General features: G+C 46.8%; 1 protein-coding gene across 7 annotated transcripts in view; it reads left to right on the top strand.

The window, feature by feature from the left end:
• The window catches only part of RAPGEF2 (Rap guanine nucleotide exchange factor 2), a 638,462-nt gene that overhangs the window by 348,315 nt on the left and 271,444 nt on the right, over positions 1-18,703 (top strand). For all 7 annotated transcript variants that reach the window (XM_030191594.1, XM_030191592.1, XM_030191595.1 and 4 more), the window contains one exon: positions 1,696-1,863. In XM_030191594.1, the coding sequence (XP_030047454.1) occupies positions 1,696-1,863 (168 nt within the window). The remainder of the gene's footprint in view (positions 1-1,695; positions 1,864-18,703) is intronic.

The following is an 18,703-nucleotide window of genomic DNA, read 5'->3' as shown; positions in this document are numbered from 1 at the left end:
GATCTTTGTGTATTTTAGATTTGTTTATTTTAGTGCAGTGGACTTTGATCCTGGGGAACTGAGTTTGATTCCCACTGCAGTTCCTCGTGACTCTGGGCAAGTCACTTAACCCTCCATTGCCCCTGGTACAAAATAAGTACCTGAATATATGTAAACCGCTTTGAATGTAGTTGCAAAAACCTCAGAAAGGCGGTATATCAAGTCCCATTTCAATTTCCCTTTCCCTATTATGAATGTTTTTATGGAAACCACTTATAAAGTGGTCTATACATTTTTAAAATAAATACACCTTGTGGCACTGCAGTTGTCGGAAAGGAGAATGTGGTTGTAACAAGCATGTGCAGCCCCATTTTGGAAAGATCTATCCCAAAAAATGCATATATTTTGGGTATCATTTTAGAAATGTGGGTATGCACATGCAAGGTCCCATCTAAAATCAACATATCCCTGTTCCCGCCTTTGTGAGTTGTAGCACATGTAGGTTAAGCTGTTGCCCACATGTAGGGGAAGGATCAGTTTTGCAAACCTATACGTGGAATAAATACACGATGAAAACGCCATATCTTACACTTGTCTACTACCACTTACTCATGTAGGTTGCAAAATAGCAGTCTAATGCTGACACAAAAATGTATGTCAGCTATTTTGCAAACCTACACTTAGACCTCCCACTCCTCCATTTAGCAGCCCCTTCTCTCCAAAACAAGCAGTCTTCCTAATATGATTCCCCCCGCCTGCATTCCTAAATCCTCTCTCCACTTAGGTAGCCCTGGAACCACCACCCACTCCTGTGATCCCAGGTATTGTAGGAGTGGAGGTCATGATTAGTCCCAATCCCCTCCTGCTCTGTCCAGCTCAGGGGAAAAATGATGCCCATGATTCCTAGTGATAGTCTCAGAGTTCTACAGCTAAGGGTTAACCTTCCTATGTTTCCCACAAGGGTTCATGGGTGCTATTGTTTTCTCTGGAGCGGGACTGGGCAGGAGCAGAGGGGACCATTTCCAATCTGTACCCCATACCACTAGGATCCCCTCTGGGTAATTCCTGGGAGTGGATGGAGGATTCGGGGCTTCCTAGAGGATGGGTTGGGGGAGAGGATTTACCAGGGAGGCAGTCTGGTGCGAGAGGGAGGTTCGGATCAGGAGAGCTGCTTATTTTACCTTAAATAAAAGAGGTATAAATTTTCATGCACAAATTTATACCTGCTCTGAAAATGTGTAACTGTGTGTATATGTGCTTATTTTACAAAATGTGCGTATACATTGCCATGCTTCCCAGACAACCTCTGTGAAAGTAGGTGCTGTCTTACAACATAGCTACTTTTTACCCTTGTATACATGTGCACAATTTTGTAAGAGCTGTTTCATAAATGCTGTATAAAACTACCTCCACAGTGTATTAAAGTACATAAAGGCAGTAAAGTTTCCCTCATTTTGCTCTGTTGAGCTTAAGAAAAAAAGGAAGATTTCACTACAGTTGAGACCCCCATATAATACAGAAGTTGGAATTCAAGGTATTAGGCTCCATTATAAGGGTATCTATATTATATGGGGTTTACAGTGAAATATTATTATTATAAAGGGTGGGGGGCAGCTCTCAGCTGCATCAGAAACAATCTTTTGTTGAGCCATATTATATGGAGTCTGCAGCGTATTTAGAGGTGAATGACCCCTTATTGTATGTGTTGCTACACAGGTGGACTATATGGACGAAAATGAAGAATATTTTCAACGTCAAGCATCTCACAGACAGTCTCGAAGGAGGTTTAGGAAAATTAACCAGAAAGGAGAACGGCAAACAATTATTGATACTGTGGACCCTTATCCTGTGGGCAAACCACCTCTACCAAGAGGTTATCATACGGTAAGTAACCTGAACAATTCTGATTTGTACTGTTTGAGGAGGGATTAAATGAACATAGACATTTTCACATTGTGCAGTTTGCCAACATTGCTTTGTAAAATAAAATGTAACTGTACTTGGTTCTGTGTAGCCCTGACTAGCTCATGTCATCATCCTTCATTGCACATAGGCACAAAACAAGTAAATAGTATATGAAAGTACATGATTTCAAGTCAAAAAATAGTCTTCCAGTTTTGTATCCAGTAACTATTTTAGCAAAAAATATTATCAGAAAGCCTCTGAATATGACACTGAGATTAGCAAATCCAGAACCAATTTTTTTTGTTTTTAAATGTGTTTTTCATCAATGTGTAGCGACGACAGGTTGGTTTTTCAGGGGGTGGTTATTAAGGGTAAAAGCAATTAAGTCTGCCAGCTTTGCTAACAAGTATAATTTCAAATGTAAAATGATAGATCTAGTAAAAGGAAATTGGAGCTTCCATTGTCAAGCGGTCAGTGGAGTTCTGTTTAGCGTTAGTGTAAAAAAATAAAAGTTTGTCATTTTAGCTGCTTGAGCTCTTTTATTAGATTGTCAACAAGACTGCATAAATTACACTTTGCAAAAATAGTCCTCAAACCTAACAGCCTCTGGCTTCCAAACTCAGCAAACATGACTTAAAAGATCCTCTGTCTCTGTTGACCTAGATAATGTTTGTCATCCCCCATGAAATTGCTCTACTTTTCTCTTCTCCCTATTCAAATGTATGCGTGTATGTGTTTGTGTACATCTGCTTTTCCATATCTTCTTGTCTTGAGAGTTAGTGATCTTTCCATATAACTAGAATATAACTCACATTCTACCCCAACATTTTTTAGACTGTTAAACAGTAGAATCCTTACTGTACATTTCAGATTGTTTGTTGCCCTCTCATTTTCAATCAGGGTGGTGGTATTTTGTCTGCAGTGAAAACACTGAACAGTGCTTTGTGGTGCTGGAAAAGTATATTTTCTACAGTTTAAATTACACTCAGTTTTACTATTTGCTGTATGGATTCTGTTCTGGAAATTTAATTGGCAAGTGAGCTACATTTGAGAAAGCTGGGGTGGTATACTCACACTGATGCCCTACAATTGTGACAGGAAACCAGTTTAAACTCTATTTGCTGTATTCTAGCTATAGGCCATTACTTGTGTTCCATTGATTAGATGTGGCTCACACCGTTTCCTGTTATACTGAAGGCAAAGCAAGACCAGGTCTTTTAAGAAATACTAATTTCTCTTGGGGGGGGGGGGGGATATTTTGCTTGAAAAACAGAGCCTAGAAGTACTTTTTCATATCTCAGAACTGAAACTTTTCTTTATTGTTCTGTTACTTCTAAGTTCAGTCTGCTAACTGAAAGCCATTTGCTTACCTGTGTGACGTGAGCTCGGTAGTCTCAGATCAGTTCCCAGTGAACGTATGTCTGTCAATGAACACCCACTACAATAAGTGACACTATTGCTGGAATCAGTAGAGAGATAAAATTACTACACTCTGCGTTTGTAGTTTGCCACTCCAAAGCTGAGCAGCAGCTTATCGGCAGGACCACATAGGAGAATTTGTACGGTTAGTGCTTGTTCTATAGATTAATGGATAAGCTTAGTTTCCAGAACCACAAGTACATCACCTTTTAGCAAGCACTGAAGAAGAATACAATGTTAACAAGAACTCCCATAGTGATAGAAGTAGAGTATCATTAGTCATATGACTCCTATCAGGATCAGTGGACTTTGACTTTATAACACAGAAAAGATAGGTACTTCCATTATGTAGCTTCCCATTATTTCAGAACGTGTGGGATAGTTGTGTCCATCAATCAGCAGGTGGAGATAGAGAATTGAAAACTGAACTGAGACATATCTCTCTTGGCATCCAGTCCAGCTGCTCAGTATTTTCTATCTCTAGCAGGTGGATGGTCACAACTTTCAGCCTCTGGTTTTGAGTAATTTTCTGCTGATCCCCAGTTGGTTAACTGGTCCCCAGTTGAGTTTTGCAGTTGGCTTGAGTCTGCAGAGTCACATCTGGAAGACTTCAGATCCCTATCTCTGGTGGCCCACGAATTTACTTCTTCCCTCCCTTCACCCCTCTCCTGTTTCCTGTGCAGCTCCTTTTCCAGCACAACAACCTTAACAAAAAAGAAAGGAGAAGGAAAAAGGTTGCTGGAGAGCATGGGGCAGGGTATCAGCCCCGATTCTGTCTCATCTGGGGTAAGACTTGTGGAGATTGTGAGCTTGGGTAGAGCCGTTTGGAGAGCTGCAAGTTGTACTTGGTACAGGGGAGGAATCTTGACTTGCCACTTGGGACTGCGTTGTGCTGTTCTTGTGCCATTCACCCTGACTGGCAACTCCTATGGAGGCTGCTAAGCGATTTTCCTTCTGTGGGATTCACTGGTTGTCATTGGGGTATTGCAGTACATGCAAGCCGGGAATCCTGCGGGACGCGGGGAAGACAGTTGGCAGCAGCTGCACAACATATGATTATGCCATGGACTTTGGGCTCATGGCAGGGCCAATGCACAGTTTGATGCAGAAGAGCATGGAAGCAGGCGCCACTGTGTTGGGGCTGACTGGCAGTGAGGAGCAGCCTCTATCTGACCACGCAAGGAACACAGCATCCATTTTAAAGCCTCAGGGCCGGACAGAGCAGTCAGCTGCATTTGGATCTTGTTTTTTTTCTCCGAGTTTTATATTACTTTTAGACAGGCCTTTTTACTGAAGCACGGAAGTCAGAGTGGCTGCAAGATGCTTCACGTTTCTCACCCTGCTGCCCCTACAGCTCCTAAGAGATCTCATTTAGCCTCATCTCTTAACTCCTGGAGGTCTTTCTCAGCTTCTCCTTCCTTATCTGATGTGGCCTTGGTGTATTCAGAGGAGCCATTGTTGAAAGAGCTGTTAGAGGAGGGAGAGCTCCTCCTGAGGAGGAGGATGATCCAAAAGGACTGAGGTTGTTCATAAAGAGGAGCTCAGTAGTCTTGTTTCTGAGGCATTGGCAGTGCTTTCCATTGAGGAGCATAAAAGACTAAGAACTTAAGAAAAGCCATACTGGATAAGTGATCCATCTATTCCAGTATCCTGCTTCCAACAGTGGCCAATCCAGGTCACAAGTGACAGAAACCCAAATAGTAACAACATTCCATGCTTCCAATCCAGGAGCAGTGGCTTCCCCATGTCTGTCTCACTGGACTGTTCCTCCATGAACTCGTCCAAACCTTTTTTATACCCAGATACGCTAACCGCTTTTACCACATCCTCCTTCAGCGAGTACCAGAGCTTAACTATTTTTTGAGTGAAAAAAATATTTCCTCCTATTTGTTTTAAAAATATTTCCATGTAGTTTCATCGAGTGTCCCCTGGTCTTTGTACTTTTTCAAACTGCTTATCAGGAAATATATGAATCTTACAGATACAGCTAGGGAGACTTAGAGGAAATGGAAACAATTCCCATTACTCTGTGTGTACGGCAGATAGGAGTGGTATTTCTTCTCAAATTTCCTTGTAAATGTATGAGTTTCACTCTATAAAATGTTTTTTTTTTGAACCATTTCATTTATCTGCGTTTATGGCAGTTAAGATGTCTGCCCCAGCGATAGATCCAGAAACTTCTTCTAAAATTTAGCTCTCATTTTATGTTGTAGGACTGTTTGAAAGAACCTAATCGTTAATTTATTCTTTGTTAACTTTAGATTAGTGGATTGGAAGAGTGGCCTAATTGTTAGTGTAGCGGGTTGCCGACCTGGAGAACCAAGTTTGATTCCCACTCTGCCTAATGGTCGACAGTTGGTTGAGATCCTGGGGAACTGGGTTCAATTCCTGCTGCAACTCCGTGTGACCCTGGGCAAGTCACTTAGCCCTCCATTGCCACAGGTACAATATACTACTACTTAGATTGTGAGCCTGATAGAGGCGATGCAAGTACCTGTACAATTGTATGTAAACCGCCTCATCGTGTGCACGAAAGAGGCGGTATATCAAATTAGTAAACAAATTATTCCCAACCTGCATTTTGGGTCCTAAAATTGTGGACACTAGCCAATTATGAATTGATATTTTTTTTCCTTTGTGACATTTCTAGTTTTTTTTTTTTAATTATTATCATGCTTTGCCTTTCTGTACAAGTTTGTTTTTGTTGATTATAATTTAAAACTTGCATTAAAAATATTTGAAAAATAAAAAAATTTTTTAATCAGCTACAGCTTATGTATGGATTTCAGTGGAATAGTTACCTAGGAGATAGTTGTCATAAATTTGATACCCTAATAACTTACAGAAACTAAATATAAAAGAAAATAAAGGACCATTTTACTTCAAAAATGGCAGGTTAAATTGGGATTTATTTATTTTTTATTTGTATCCCACATTTTCCCACCTATTTGCAGGCTCAATGTGGCTTACGTGGTACCGCAACAGCGTTTGCCAGTTGCGGTATGAACAAATATAGGGGTTATTTTGGTAAAAGAAGGTTCGTATTTGGTAGATTCATTGGGGAAGTTAGGGAGGGGGGATGAGGGTTATAGGATGGAGGATCTCACCGCCATCAGGAGGAAAGCCATGGGAAAGGGTCAGGGGGAGGGGCTTTTTAAGAGAATAATGTAGGTTAAACGTAGGCACTGAAACCTTTGATTTGGTGATTAAAAAGCTTCTTTAAAAATATTGGCAAAGACTGAAAGAAAATCCAGCATGGGGGAACTGAGTCCGATGTCGGACAGACTTCTACAGTCTGTGTCCTGCAAATGGCAAAAGACCGGTGAAGCTTCAGCAACTTCAGTGTTGTAGATCACTTTGTCACGTGCTGCAGGTGAGGGTACTGTACAACTCAGAGAGGAGGGAAGACTTCTTGACCGGTAAGTTGAAAACTGTCAGCAATACTTGGGTATGATTTGTGGGTTTAACCAAGACTCCATCCTGTTTGGCTGCCTATATGGTTAGCATGATGGAGACTTGACAACCAGCGTTTAAGCATGGGTGTCTGGGGCCTCACAGAGTGGTGGGCACAACTCTGGCCATCTTGTTGGGCAGACTTGATGGTCTGTGTGATTATTTATCTGCTGTCATTTTATTGTGTTACTGTGTTCATTTCGACCATGTTACTCTATTGCTAAAGGAGAATCACTGGTTACTAATCTCATCCAGAATTCCTTTTAAGATCCTGACACGGACACACAAAATGTTACTCTAGATTATCATTATTCTTATCTCGCCTATTAATTTCCTCACTTCATCCAGGGTACTCAGATCCTCCCAACAAGAACTTGCTGGTACATACTTCCTTTAGACAGATCAGATTAGACTTTATAAGAAATTCTATTTTCACTGTCTGCCTCCACATTTTGGAATTCACTGCCCTTACACCTAAGGCGAGGGACAACTTTTATTGTCTTAAGGCACATTTCTTTGCAATGCCTTTTGATTCATACAGCCATAGAAAACTGATGGATAATTGAGACAGCATGGAGGAGGAGTGGGAGTGAAGCCCGCAGTGCTAATAACTTCTACTTTTCTTTCTTTACTTCATTGCTGCCTTTTTATTTATTGTAATATGCATAATGTGTTGTACCTTTCCTTGCTTACTTTCTTTGTTTTATTTATTAATGAATCATTTGATGATTGTAAACCACTTGAATGTGACAATGATGAGCAGTATGCCTAGTATTAAACTTGCAAATTAACCATTCTTCTTTCTTATTTTGATGTTTGTGGTGTCTTGGCATTGACAGTGGCTGTCATTCCATATTTATCTGCTAGCACTGTCGTGTTAGCCATCAATGACAGAGTGAATTGAAATCCTTTTATGTTGCATTTGGTCAGTGTCAAAAAGCCCACTTAGAACTTTGTGCCCAATGATTCCTGTCCTATTCTTGTACACATGCCAGGCATCCTTCAGCCATTCCTTTGTGGGCAACCAGTTCTACATTACAGATTTGTTGTTTGCCCTTAACTTCTTGATAAACACAAGAAATTGCTAGTACCATAAGTCATAGTGTAGTCCAGCAGAGTGCTTAGATTTTTACTGGGTTCTACAATGGCAGCTGGAGGAGAGATGAAAGAAGCAGTTGCTGGAAAGAAACAGCTAAGCAGGAAATACGGTTGATGTCATGGATCATCTTCCACCCCTTCTAAGACATGTCCTTACTTCACCATGCTGATACAACAGAGGAGAAAGTGAAGTTCTGCGCACCCATCCACCTGCAACCTTTCAATGCCAGAATGCTTCTAACCATGCAGGCGAAAAGCTGTATAGCAAAGTGAGCAGCAGGGAAGAGGCATCCAGGCAGGAGAGGAAAAAGGACTTATATTGTCAGTGGGTTGAAAGAACAGTAAGGCCAGTTGATGCTTGTCATCTCTTCAATTGTGTACCTTTGTTGCTCTCAAGAAAATCAAACTTCCTGATAGTCCCTAGCTGAATGTCAGTAGGCAGACCCACCCCCAGCCCAGAAAACTATAGGGTAGTGGTGGTGGTGGGGGAGATCTTCAAACCTTTCATTTAAAGGGCCTTCTAGGACATTTCAAATCATTGAGAGGGTTGAACAGAACATTATGGCAAGTCCCCTCACAGAAAAAGCTTTGCTGATCGGGGGTGCACACTCCTAGCACTACAGTCCTAGAGAAAAGAGATGGATAGACACCCTTAGCCCTGCCTTACAAAGAAATGGGGTGCACCCTCCTCCTCAGTTGCAGCAGTACTGACTATCTGGCAAGTGTAAGCCAGGGCAGAGGTGCAGTGGTGAGGATCACAGACAGTTGGTTAATTCCATTTTTCCATTTCAGTGGTCTCAGGCTTTGGAGATCATGGCTATTTCCAGTCCTATCCCCTCTCACCTTACTCCTGGGGCTAGTTCCATTATTCCAGCAGAGGGGAGGAAGATAATCTGAGCAACAGGAGAACTCAGACGTGAAGGATAGAGAGGGAAGGTCCACTGAAATTGTGAAGAGTCCAGCTTTGTCTGTTGGCTAAAATCCCCAAGCTGCAGGAGGAAGGAGAGGGGAGAGAAAAGCAGGGTGGAGGTGTATGGATTCATGAAAAAAAATCTATATAAATAAAAATGTAAATGTTAGTTTGTTCAAAATCTTAAATCTCCAAAAGTTCTTCACCGATGGCTTTCAAATTTGGACACAACGTTGCATTCGAATACGCGCATGTTTTTATGTATCTACTATTATATAGATGTCACAGCTGTCGTACTCGCGGAGCGGAAGCAGTGCGACGAGTAATTGCAAATCAAACAGGAACAACGACCATCACCGAACGAGCAAAACAGACAAACAATGGCTCAAATACGTGCCGAGGAAGCAGCAGAGCAACATGCAACCAGACTTGACGATGCACGGTTGCGAGCACGGCGATCGCGTTCTGCAGCTTCAGATCTGCTTCGTTCTCAACAGAATCAACGCGACAGGCTGAGAGTGGCTTAAATCTCAAAAAGTTCTTCACCGATTGCTTTGAAATTACGCGCATGTTTTTATATACCTACTATTATATAGATGTCACAGCTGTCATGCGGAGCGGAAGCAGTGCGACGAGTAATTGCAAATCAAACTGAGGAAGAACGGCCATCAGCGAACAAGCGAAACACACAAAGAATGGCTCAAATACATGCCGAGGAAGCAGCAGAGCAACATGCAACCAGACTTGACGATGCACGGTTGCAAGCACGGCGATCGCGTTCTCCAGCTTCAGATCTGCTTCGTTCTCAACAGAATCAACGTGACAGGCTGAGTGTGGCTTAAATCTCCGAAAGTTCTTCACCGATTGCTTTGAAATTTCAACACAATGTTGCATTCGAATACGCGTGTGTTTTTATATACCTACAATTGCAAATCAAACTGAGGAAGAACGGGCATCAGCGAACGAGCGAAACAGACAAAGAATGGCTCAAATACATGCCGAGGAAACAGCACAGCGTAAAACATCACTCGAGCCTCTTGATCGATCATTGCAAGATTTGCGTGGAAACATCAGACCATTTGGGAACACATTAATATTGCTTGCAGGAGATTTCAGGCAAACATTACCTGTAGTTCCTCGATCGACACCAGTGGACGAAATAAATGCTTGCCTAAAATACTCTACTTTGTGGCAACACGTAAAGACGTTAAACTTAACTACAAATATGCGTGTCCAGCTGCAAAATGATCAATCAGCTCAGATATTCTCACATCAATTGCTGAAAATTGGGAACGGAAAGGTGCCGGTTGATCTGACCTGAGGACGAATTTCATTGCCTCATAACTTCTGCAATTTAGTGACCTCAAAAGAACAATTGGTTGAAAAAGTATTTCCCAATATTTAAACCAATTATAAGAATCACGATTCGCTGAGTGAACGAGCTATTCTCCGAGGACAAGCAGGCTGCTTGTTCTCACGACTGGGTGACGTCCGCGGCAGCCACCACCAACCGGAAAGAAGCTTCGCGGGACGGTCGGCACGCAGGGCACGCCCACCGCGCATGCGCGGCCGTCTTCCCGCCCGTGCGCGACCGCTCCCGCCAGTTCCTTTTTTTCCGCGCCTGGAGAGAGTCGTGCCTTGCCGCTCTCTCTACTTCAGCCGCCGGATTTTGCGATCGCGTTTACGCGGATCGTGCTTTTTTCTTCTGTTTTTCGGTTTTCGTAACCGCCCGGTTTCCTTTTAAAAAAAAAAAAAAAAAGAAACCCTGCGCGTGTGGGACACGCGCTCCCTTTTTTCCCTCGCTTCCAGCGGGGACGCCACATTGCGGCCTAGTGGCCGCTCGGTCGTTTGTTTTTCGTGGTGTGATTTTAGCCACCATTGACGACTTTGACTTCGCCGACGCGATTTTTCCGTCGATGTCCTCGAAGGTCCCGAGTGGATTTAAAAAGTGTGGTCGCTGCGGCCGGCCGATCTCGCAGACCGACACCCACGCTTGGTGCCTCCAGTGCCTCGGGCCGGAGCACAATCTCAAGTCGTGTTCTTTGTGTCTCGGTCTCCGGAAACGGACTCAGGTTGCGAGGCAAGTTCTGCGGGACCGTCTTTTCGGAACTTGCGCTGGCCCCTCGACGTCGACCTCGAAGGCATCGGTATCGACGCCCGGCCCTTCGGTACCGGTATCGATGCCCGAGACATCGGCACCGATGGCAGCGACCCCAGGAGAACAGGGCCCGCCGGTCCTCGGGTGAGAGGCCGCGTGGGCAGTCGGCCCCGGCCACGCCCTCAGCTCGTGGCCCACGGGACCGAACCCTGTCTGACCCGGTATCTCGAGACTGAGGGGGATCGACCTCCTCCTCCTCCATGCCCTCCGGTGACGTGCATCGGAAGAAAGACAAGAAGCGCCGTCACCGGTCGCCTTCGGTGCATCCCGATGTCGGAGAGGAGGCGACGCCGAAGCGTCATCATCGTGAGGAGAGGTCTCCGTCGGTTGTAGAGGTACTGACGCGTCGGGGTTCCGGCACCGAGGTGCCGTCTCCTGGCCCCCAGCAGCTTCCGGCACCGACACCCTTACCGGCCCCACCGCCTTTCCCGGCAGTGGGCCTGGACGAGTGCCTCAGAGCCATCCTTCCGGGGATCCTGGAAGGGCTGATGCGCCAGGCTGTGCCGGCGCCGGGGGTGCTTGCGCCCTCGGCGCCGATGACTGGCGCCGGCGAGCTCTAGCCCGGCGCCGGGGCTGTCGACACCGCCGCCGCTTGCGGTGCCGGTCTCGACCGCCACGCAGGTGGAGTCCCCGTCGACGTCGATGGAGGGAGCTCCGTCCCCGCCGGCGCGGGAGTCCACCGCTCGACGACACCGAGACCTCGGTGCCTCGACGTCGAGCCGGGCCCGGTACAGGACTCAGCTACATGAGCTAATGTCCGATACCGAGGATGAGGACTCGTGGGGGGAAGAGGAGGACCCTAGATATTTCTCCTCAGAGGAGTCTACGGGCCTTCCCTCGGACCCCACGCCTTCACCGGAGAGGAAGCTCTCACCTCCTGAGAGTCTCTCCTTTGCCTCCTTTGTGCGGGATATGTCTATCAGCATTCCCTTCCCCGTGGTCTCTGTGGAAGAGCCGAGGGCCGAGATGCTCGAGGTCCTCGACTATCCATCACCACCTAGAGAGTCCTCCACGGTGCCGCTGCACAATGTCCTGAAGGAGACGCTGCTCCGGAACTGGGTGCGACCACTAACTAACCCCACCATTCCCAAGAAAGCAGAGTCCCAGTACAGGATCCACTCTGACCCCGAGCTCATGCGGCCCCAATTGCCCCATGACTCAGCGGTCGTGGATTCTGCTCTCAAGAGGGCACGGAGTTCGAGGGATACCGCCTCGGCGCCCCCGGGGCGGGAGTCTCGCACTCTGGACTTGTTTGGGAGGAAGGCCTACCAATCCTCCATGCTCGTGACCCGCATCCAGTCATACCTGCTCTATATGAGCATCCACATGCGGACCAATGTGCAACAGCTGGCGGACCTGGTCGAGAAGCTCCCGCCGGAGCAGTCCAGGCCTTATCAGGAGGTGGTCAGGCAGCTGAAGGCGTGCAGAAAGTTCCTGTCCAGGGGTATTTTTGACACCTGTGACGTGGCATCTCGTGCTGCGGCCCAAGGTATAGTGATGCGCAGGCTCTCATGGCTGCGTGCCTCTGACCTGGACAACCGCACCCAGCAGAGACTGGCTGACGTCCCTTGCCGGGGGGATAACATTTTCGGTGAGAAGGTCGAGCAGATGGTGGACCAACTGCATCAGCGGGAAACCGCTCTCGACAAGCTCTCCCACCGGGCGCCTTCAGCATCCACCTCCACAGGTGGACGTTTTTCCCGGGCCCGGCAGGCTGCACCCTATTCTTTTGCGAAGCGTAGGTACAACCAGCCGGCCCGAAGGCCTCGTCAGGCACAGGGACAGCCCCAGCGCGCTCGTTCTCGTCAACAGCGTGCGCCTAAGCAGCCCCCTGCGCCTCCACAGCAAAAGCCGGGGACGGGCTTTTGACTGGATCCACGGGAACATAGCCGCCCTACAAGTGTCCGTACCGGACGATCTGCCGGTCGGAGGGAGGTTAAAATTTTTTCACCAAAGGTGGCCTCTCATAACCTCCGACCAGTGGGTTCTCCAAATAGTGCGGTGCGGGTACGCCCTGAATTTGGCCTCCCTGCCTCCAAATTGTCCCCCGGGAGCTCAGTCTTTCAGCTCCCATCACAAGCAGGTACTTGCAGAGGAACTCTCCGCCCTTCTCAGCGCCAATGCGGTCGAGCCCGTACCACCCGGGCAGGAAGGGCAGGGATTCTATTCCAGGTACTTCCTTGTGGAAAAGAAAACAGGGGGGATGCGTCCCATCCTAGACCTGAGAGGCCTGAACAAATTCCTGGTCAAAGAAAAGTTCAGGATGCTTTCCTTGGGCACCCTTCTGCCAATGATTCAGAAAAACGATTGGCTATGTTCCCTGGATTTAAAGGACGCATATACTCACATACCGATACTGCCAGCTCACAGACAGTATCTCAGATTCCGCCTGGGCGCACGGCACTTTCAGTATTGTGTGCTGCCCTTTGGGCTCGCCTCTGCCCCACGAGTGTTTACCAAGTGCCTCGTGGTGGTAGCGGCCTACCTACGCAAGCTGGGAGTGCACATGTTCCCATATCTCGACGATTGGCTGGTCAAGAACACCTCGGAGGCAGCAGCCCTCCGGTCCATGCAGTGCACTATTCAACTTCTGGAGCTGCTGGGGTTTGTGATAAATTACCCAAAGTCCTATCTCCAGCCAACTCAGTCTCTGGAATTCATAGGAGTGCTGCTGAATTCCCAGACGGCTCAGGCCTACCTTCCCGAAGCGAGGGCCACCAACCTCTGGGCCCTGGCTTCGCAGACCAGAGCATCTCAGCAGATCACAGCTCGGCAGATGTTGAGACTTCTGGGTCATATGGCCTCCACAGTTCATGTGACTCCCATGGCTCGTCTTCACATGAGATCTGCTCAATGGACCCTAGCTTCCCAGTGGTTCCAAGCCACCGGGAATCTAGAAGATGTCATCCGCCTCTCCACCAGTTGCCGCACTTCACTGCTCTGGTGGACCATACGGACCAATTTGACCCTGGGACGTCCATTCCAAATTCCGCAGCCCACGAAAGTGCTGACGACGGATGCATCTCGCCTGGGGTGGGGAGCCCATGTCGATGGGCTTCACACCCAGGGTCTGTGGTCCCTCCAGGAAAAGGATCTGCAGATCAACCTCCTGGAGCTCCGAGCGATCTGGAACGCACTGAAGGCTTTCAGAGATCGGCTGTCCTGCCAAATTATCCAAATTCGGACAGACAATCAGGTTGCAATGTATTACGTCAACAAGCAGGGGGGCACCGGATCTCGCCCCCTGTGTCAGGAGGCCGTCGGGATGTGGCGTTGGGCGTGTCGGTTCGGCATGCTCCTACAAGCCACGTACCTGGCAGGCGTAAACAACAGTCTGGCCGACAGACTGAGCAGAGTCATGCAACCGCACGAGTGGTCGCTCCATGCCAGAGTGGTACGCAAGATCTTCCGAGCGTGGGGCACCCCCTCGGTGGACCTTTTCGCCTCTCAGACCAACCACAAGCTGCCTCTGTTCTGTTCCAGACTTCAGACACACGGCAGGCTAGCGTCGGATGCCTTTCTCCTCCATTGGGGGACCGGCCTCCTGTATGCTTATCCTCCCATACCTTTGGTGGGGAAGACCTTACTGAAGCTCAAGCAAGACCGCGGCACCATGATTCTGATAGCGCCCTTTTGGCCCCGTCAGATCTGGTTCCCTCTTCTTCTGGAGTTGTCTTCAGAAGAACCGTGGAGATTGGAGTGTTTTCCGACTCTCATTTCGCAGAACGACGGAGCGTTGCTGCACCCCAACCTTCACTCTCTGGCTCTCACGGCCTGGATGTTGAGGGCGTAGACTTCACTGCGTTGGGTCTGTCTGAGGGTGTCTCCCGGGTCTTACTTGCCTCTAGGAAGGATTCCACTAAAAGAGTTACTTTTTCAAGTGGAGGAGGTTTGTCGTGTGGTGTGAGAGCAAGGCCCTAGAACCTCGTTCTTGCCCTGCACAGAACCTGCTTGAATACCTTCTGCACTTGTCAGAGTCTGGCCTCAAGACCAACTCAGTAAGGAATCACCTTAGTGCGATTAGTGCTTACCATTTTCGTGTGGAAGGTAAAGCCATCTCTGGAGAGCCTTTAGTCGTTCGATTCATGAGAGGCTTGCTTTTGTCAAAGCCCCCTATCAAGCCTCCTACTGTGTCATGGGATCTCAACGTCGTTCTCACCCAGCTGATGAAACCTCCTTTCGAGCCACTGAATACCTGCCATCTGAAGTACTTGACCTGGAAGGTCATTTTCTTGGTGGCAGTTACTTCAGCTCGTAGGGTCAGTGAGCTTCAAGCCCTAGTAGCTCATGCTCCTTATACCAAATTTCATCACAACAGAGTAGTGCTCCGCACCCACCCAAAGTTCCTGCCGAAGGTGGTGTCGGAGTTCCATCTTAACCAGTCAATTGTCTTGCCAACATTCTTCCCCAGGCCGCATACCCGCCCTGCTGAACGTCAGTTGCACACATTGGACTGCAAGAGAGCATTGGCCTTCTACTTGGAGCGGACACAGCCCAACAGACAGTCCGCCCAATTGTTTATTTCTTTCGACCCTAACAGGCTAGGGGTCGTTGTCGGGAAACGCACCATCTCTAATTGGCTAGCAGATTGCATTTCCTTCACTTACGCCCAGGCTGGGCTGACTCTTGAGGGTCATGTCACGGCTCATAGTGTTAGAGCCATGGCAGCGTCAGTGGCCCACTTGAAGTCAGCCACTATTGAAGAGATCTGCAAGGCTACTACTACTACTACTATTTAGCATTTCTATAGCGCTACAAGGCATACGCAGCGCTGTACAAACATAGAAGAAAGACGTGGTCATCTGTCCACACATTCACATCACATTACTGCCTGTCCACACATTCACATCACATTACTGCCTCCAGCAGGATACCCGACGCGACAGTCGGTTCGGGCAGTCGGTGCTGCAGAATCTGTTTGGGGTGTAAATCCAACTCCACCCTCCAGGACCCGAATTTATTCTGGTCAGGCTGCACTCTCAGTTAGTTGTTCTTCGTAGGTCAATTTCTGTTGTTCCCTCGCCGTTGCGAGGTTCAATTGACCTGGGTTCTTGTTTTGAGTGAGCCTGAGAGCTAGGGATACCCCAGTCGTGAGAACAAGCAGCCTGCTTGTCCTCGGAGAAAGGGTATGATACATACCTGTAGCAGTTGTTCTCCGAGGACAGCAGGCTGATTGTTCTCACCTACCCTCCCTCCTCCCCTTTGGAGTTGTGTGTTTTCATCTTTTGCTAGTCATTCAACTGGCGGGAGCGGTCGCGCACGGGCGGGAAGACGGCCGCGCATGCGCGGTGGGCGTGCCGACCGTCCCGCGAAGCTTCTTTCCGGTTGGTGGGGGCTGCCGCGGACGTCACCCAGTCGTGAGAACAATCAGCCTGCTGTCCTCGGAGAACAACTGCTACAGGTATGTATCATACCCTTTCTTGCAGCCAAGAACAAAGACGTCTACGAACTGAACAATATTATTCAGTCTAACATTCAAAGCGAGCCACTCACATTCAAGTCCGTCGACACTGTTCTGGAAGCAGATGAAGCGCTTAATTATCCAACAGACTTTTTCAATTCACTCTATCTACCAGGGATGCCACCGCACGTACTGCAATTGAAAATCGGCGTGCCAATTATCATGTTGCGAAATATCAACCAGCCAAAGCTTTGCAACCGCACGCGGCTTGCAGTAAAAAATTTAATGAGCAATGGTAAACATGTCCTCATTCCTCGCATTCCTATGATTCCAACAGATATGCCATTTCAATTTAAGAGTTATATGTTGCATGTTCTACAGTTGGCAAACCAATCTCTATCTCTGCACACACAATGGAACAACAAAAAATATTGTATACCCACAAGCATTGTGAAATTAAACATATTAGAAACATGCGCTTCCTCTTTTCTTTCTTTTCCATTTAACCAGATTGACCACAGCAACGCGTGGCCGGATAGAGCTAGTAAATAAATAAAAACTTACTCCACCAATCAGCTGTAATTTGGTGACAGAAAGGATGGTAGGCCAGAAATTCTTATTTTAAAGGTCGCAGTACCGGGACCCTTTGTTATAGAGGAAACAGCGTACCCTCCCCCTTACAAAAACTTTGATCCTTAAGATGGTATATAACACTATACTAATATATGAACACTTACATTTGGGGTTTTGCTGCTGTCTATTTAACATCCCTCCACATATGGTTCTGATACCATATATTGTTAAAGTAATAATAAAAATGTACGGTTCTGAGGACTTTGCTAGACATACAAAAACCAGTTCAGAAAAAACAAAATTGTCAGTTTTATGTGAGAGTTTTTCATGGCAGGTGAACTCCAAGCTAGAGTTCTCAGGTCTTTTGCTTGTGAGAGCAATTACAGAAATGTAGTAGGAAAGCTTGGTGAGATGATAGGCAGAACCCTCTTGCCAAATTAACCTGTGATTCAAGTAAATGTTCTAGTTCAAAGTTGAGTATATCCAACAAAATTGTAGTCTATTAATCTGCCAAAACATTTTTGTACTATGGAGGTCACCACAGCTACTGCATTAAAAAAAACAACCCCCCCCCCCCCCCCCCCCCCCCCCCCCCCCCCCCCCCCCCCCCAGAAAATAGCTTTAAAAAGCATCCTTCTTATAGCTGTCATGCAAATAGTAAAGTAGCAATAGGCTTCTACAGGGAATATTAATAGGCTTGTCACAATGTGTTATTCTGCAACATCTTCCAGTGATGTATAGGGATTCATTTTTGAAAACAGAAACATGTCCAAAAAGCGGCATAAAGTGGCAGATTTTTTTTTTTTTGCCAAAACATCCAAATCTCTATTTTCAAAATACAATTTAAAGAAAAATTTCTATGCAGTTTGTATGCAGTATGTCCATATCACAAGGGGTGTGAAGGGAGCATGTTTGGAGTAGGATTTGGGCATTTCCCAAAGCTTAGATGTTTTTCTGCCATAATTTAACTACTACTACTATTTAACATTTCTAAAGCGCTGCCAGGGTTACGCAGCGCTGCACAATTTAACAAAGAAGGACAGTCCCTGCTCAAAGGAGCTTACAATCTAAAGGACAAAAATGCAGTCAATCAAATTGGGGCAATCTGGATTTCCTGGATAGAGGTCCAATGATTAGGTGCCGAAAGCGACATTGAAGAGGTGGGCTTTAAGCAAGGATTTGAATTTAACAAAGGAAAAACGTCCAGGGCTAAAAGTTAGATGTTTTGCTCTAGATCTGTTTCAATCAGGACTAAGGGTCCTCTTACCTAATCCATGTTGTAGGCGCACAAATTTTTTAGCATGCGCTAAAAATGAACATGTGCTAATGATAGACACCCATTATATTCCTATAGGTGTCTCTTTCAGTACACGCTAAAAAGTTTGCGCGCCTACAGTGTGGCTTAGTAAACAGGGCCCTTTGTCACAAAACGTTGCTGTAAATGACCATTGGAGGAATTGTCATGACCCCCTTTTTGTCCCCCAGTGATCACTGACCCCCCTGCCTCTCCCCCAAAGATGTGAAAGAAACAGTACATACATACCAGCCTCTGACAGCTTCAGATGTTATGGCCAGGCTTATTAGAGCAGCAAGCAGGTCCCTGTAGTAGCCTATTGGCCAGTGCACTGTAGAGAAGGGAATCCATGCCCATATCCCACTCTTACACTTGTGGTGAAAAGTGTGAGCTGTCCAAAACCCTCCAAAAACCCACTTTACCGATATGTAGGTGACACCTTCAGGCATAAGGGCTATTGTAATGGTGTACAGCTGGATACAGTAGGTTTTGGAGGGCTCGCCATATATTATA

The sequence above is a fragment of the Microcaecilia unicolor genome, chromosome 2 (assembly GCF_901765095.1).
Source record: "Microcaecilia unicolor chromosome 2, aMicUni1.1, whole genome shotgun sequence".
NCBI lineage: Eukaryota > Metazoa > Chordata > Amphibia > Gymnophiona > Siphonopidae > Microcaecilia > Microcaecilia unicolor.
This window is presented reverse-complemented; position numbering and strand designations above follow the sequence as displayed.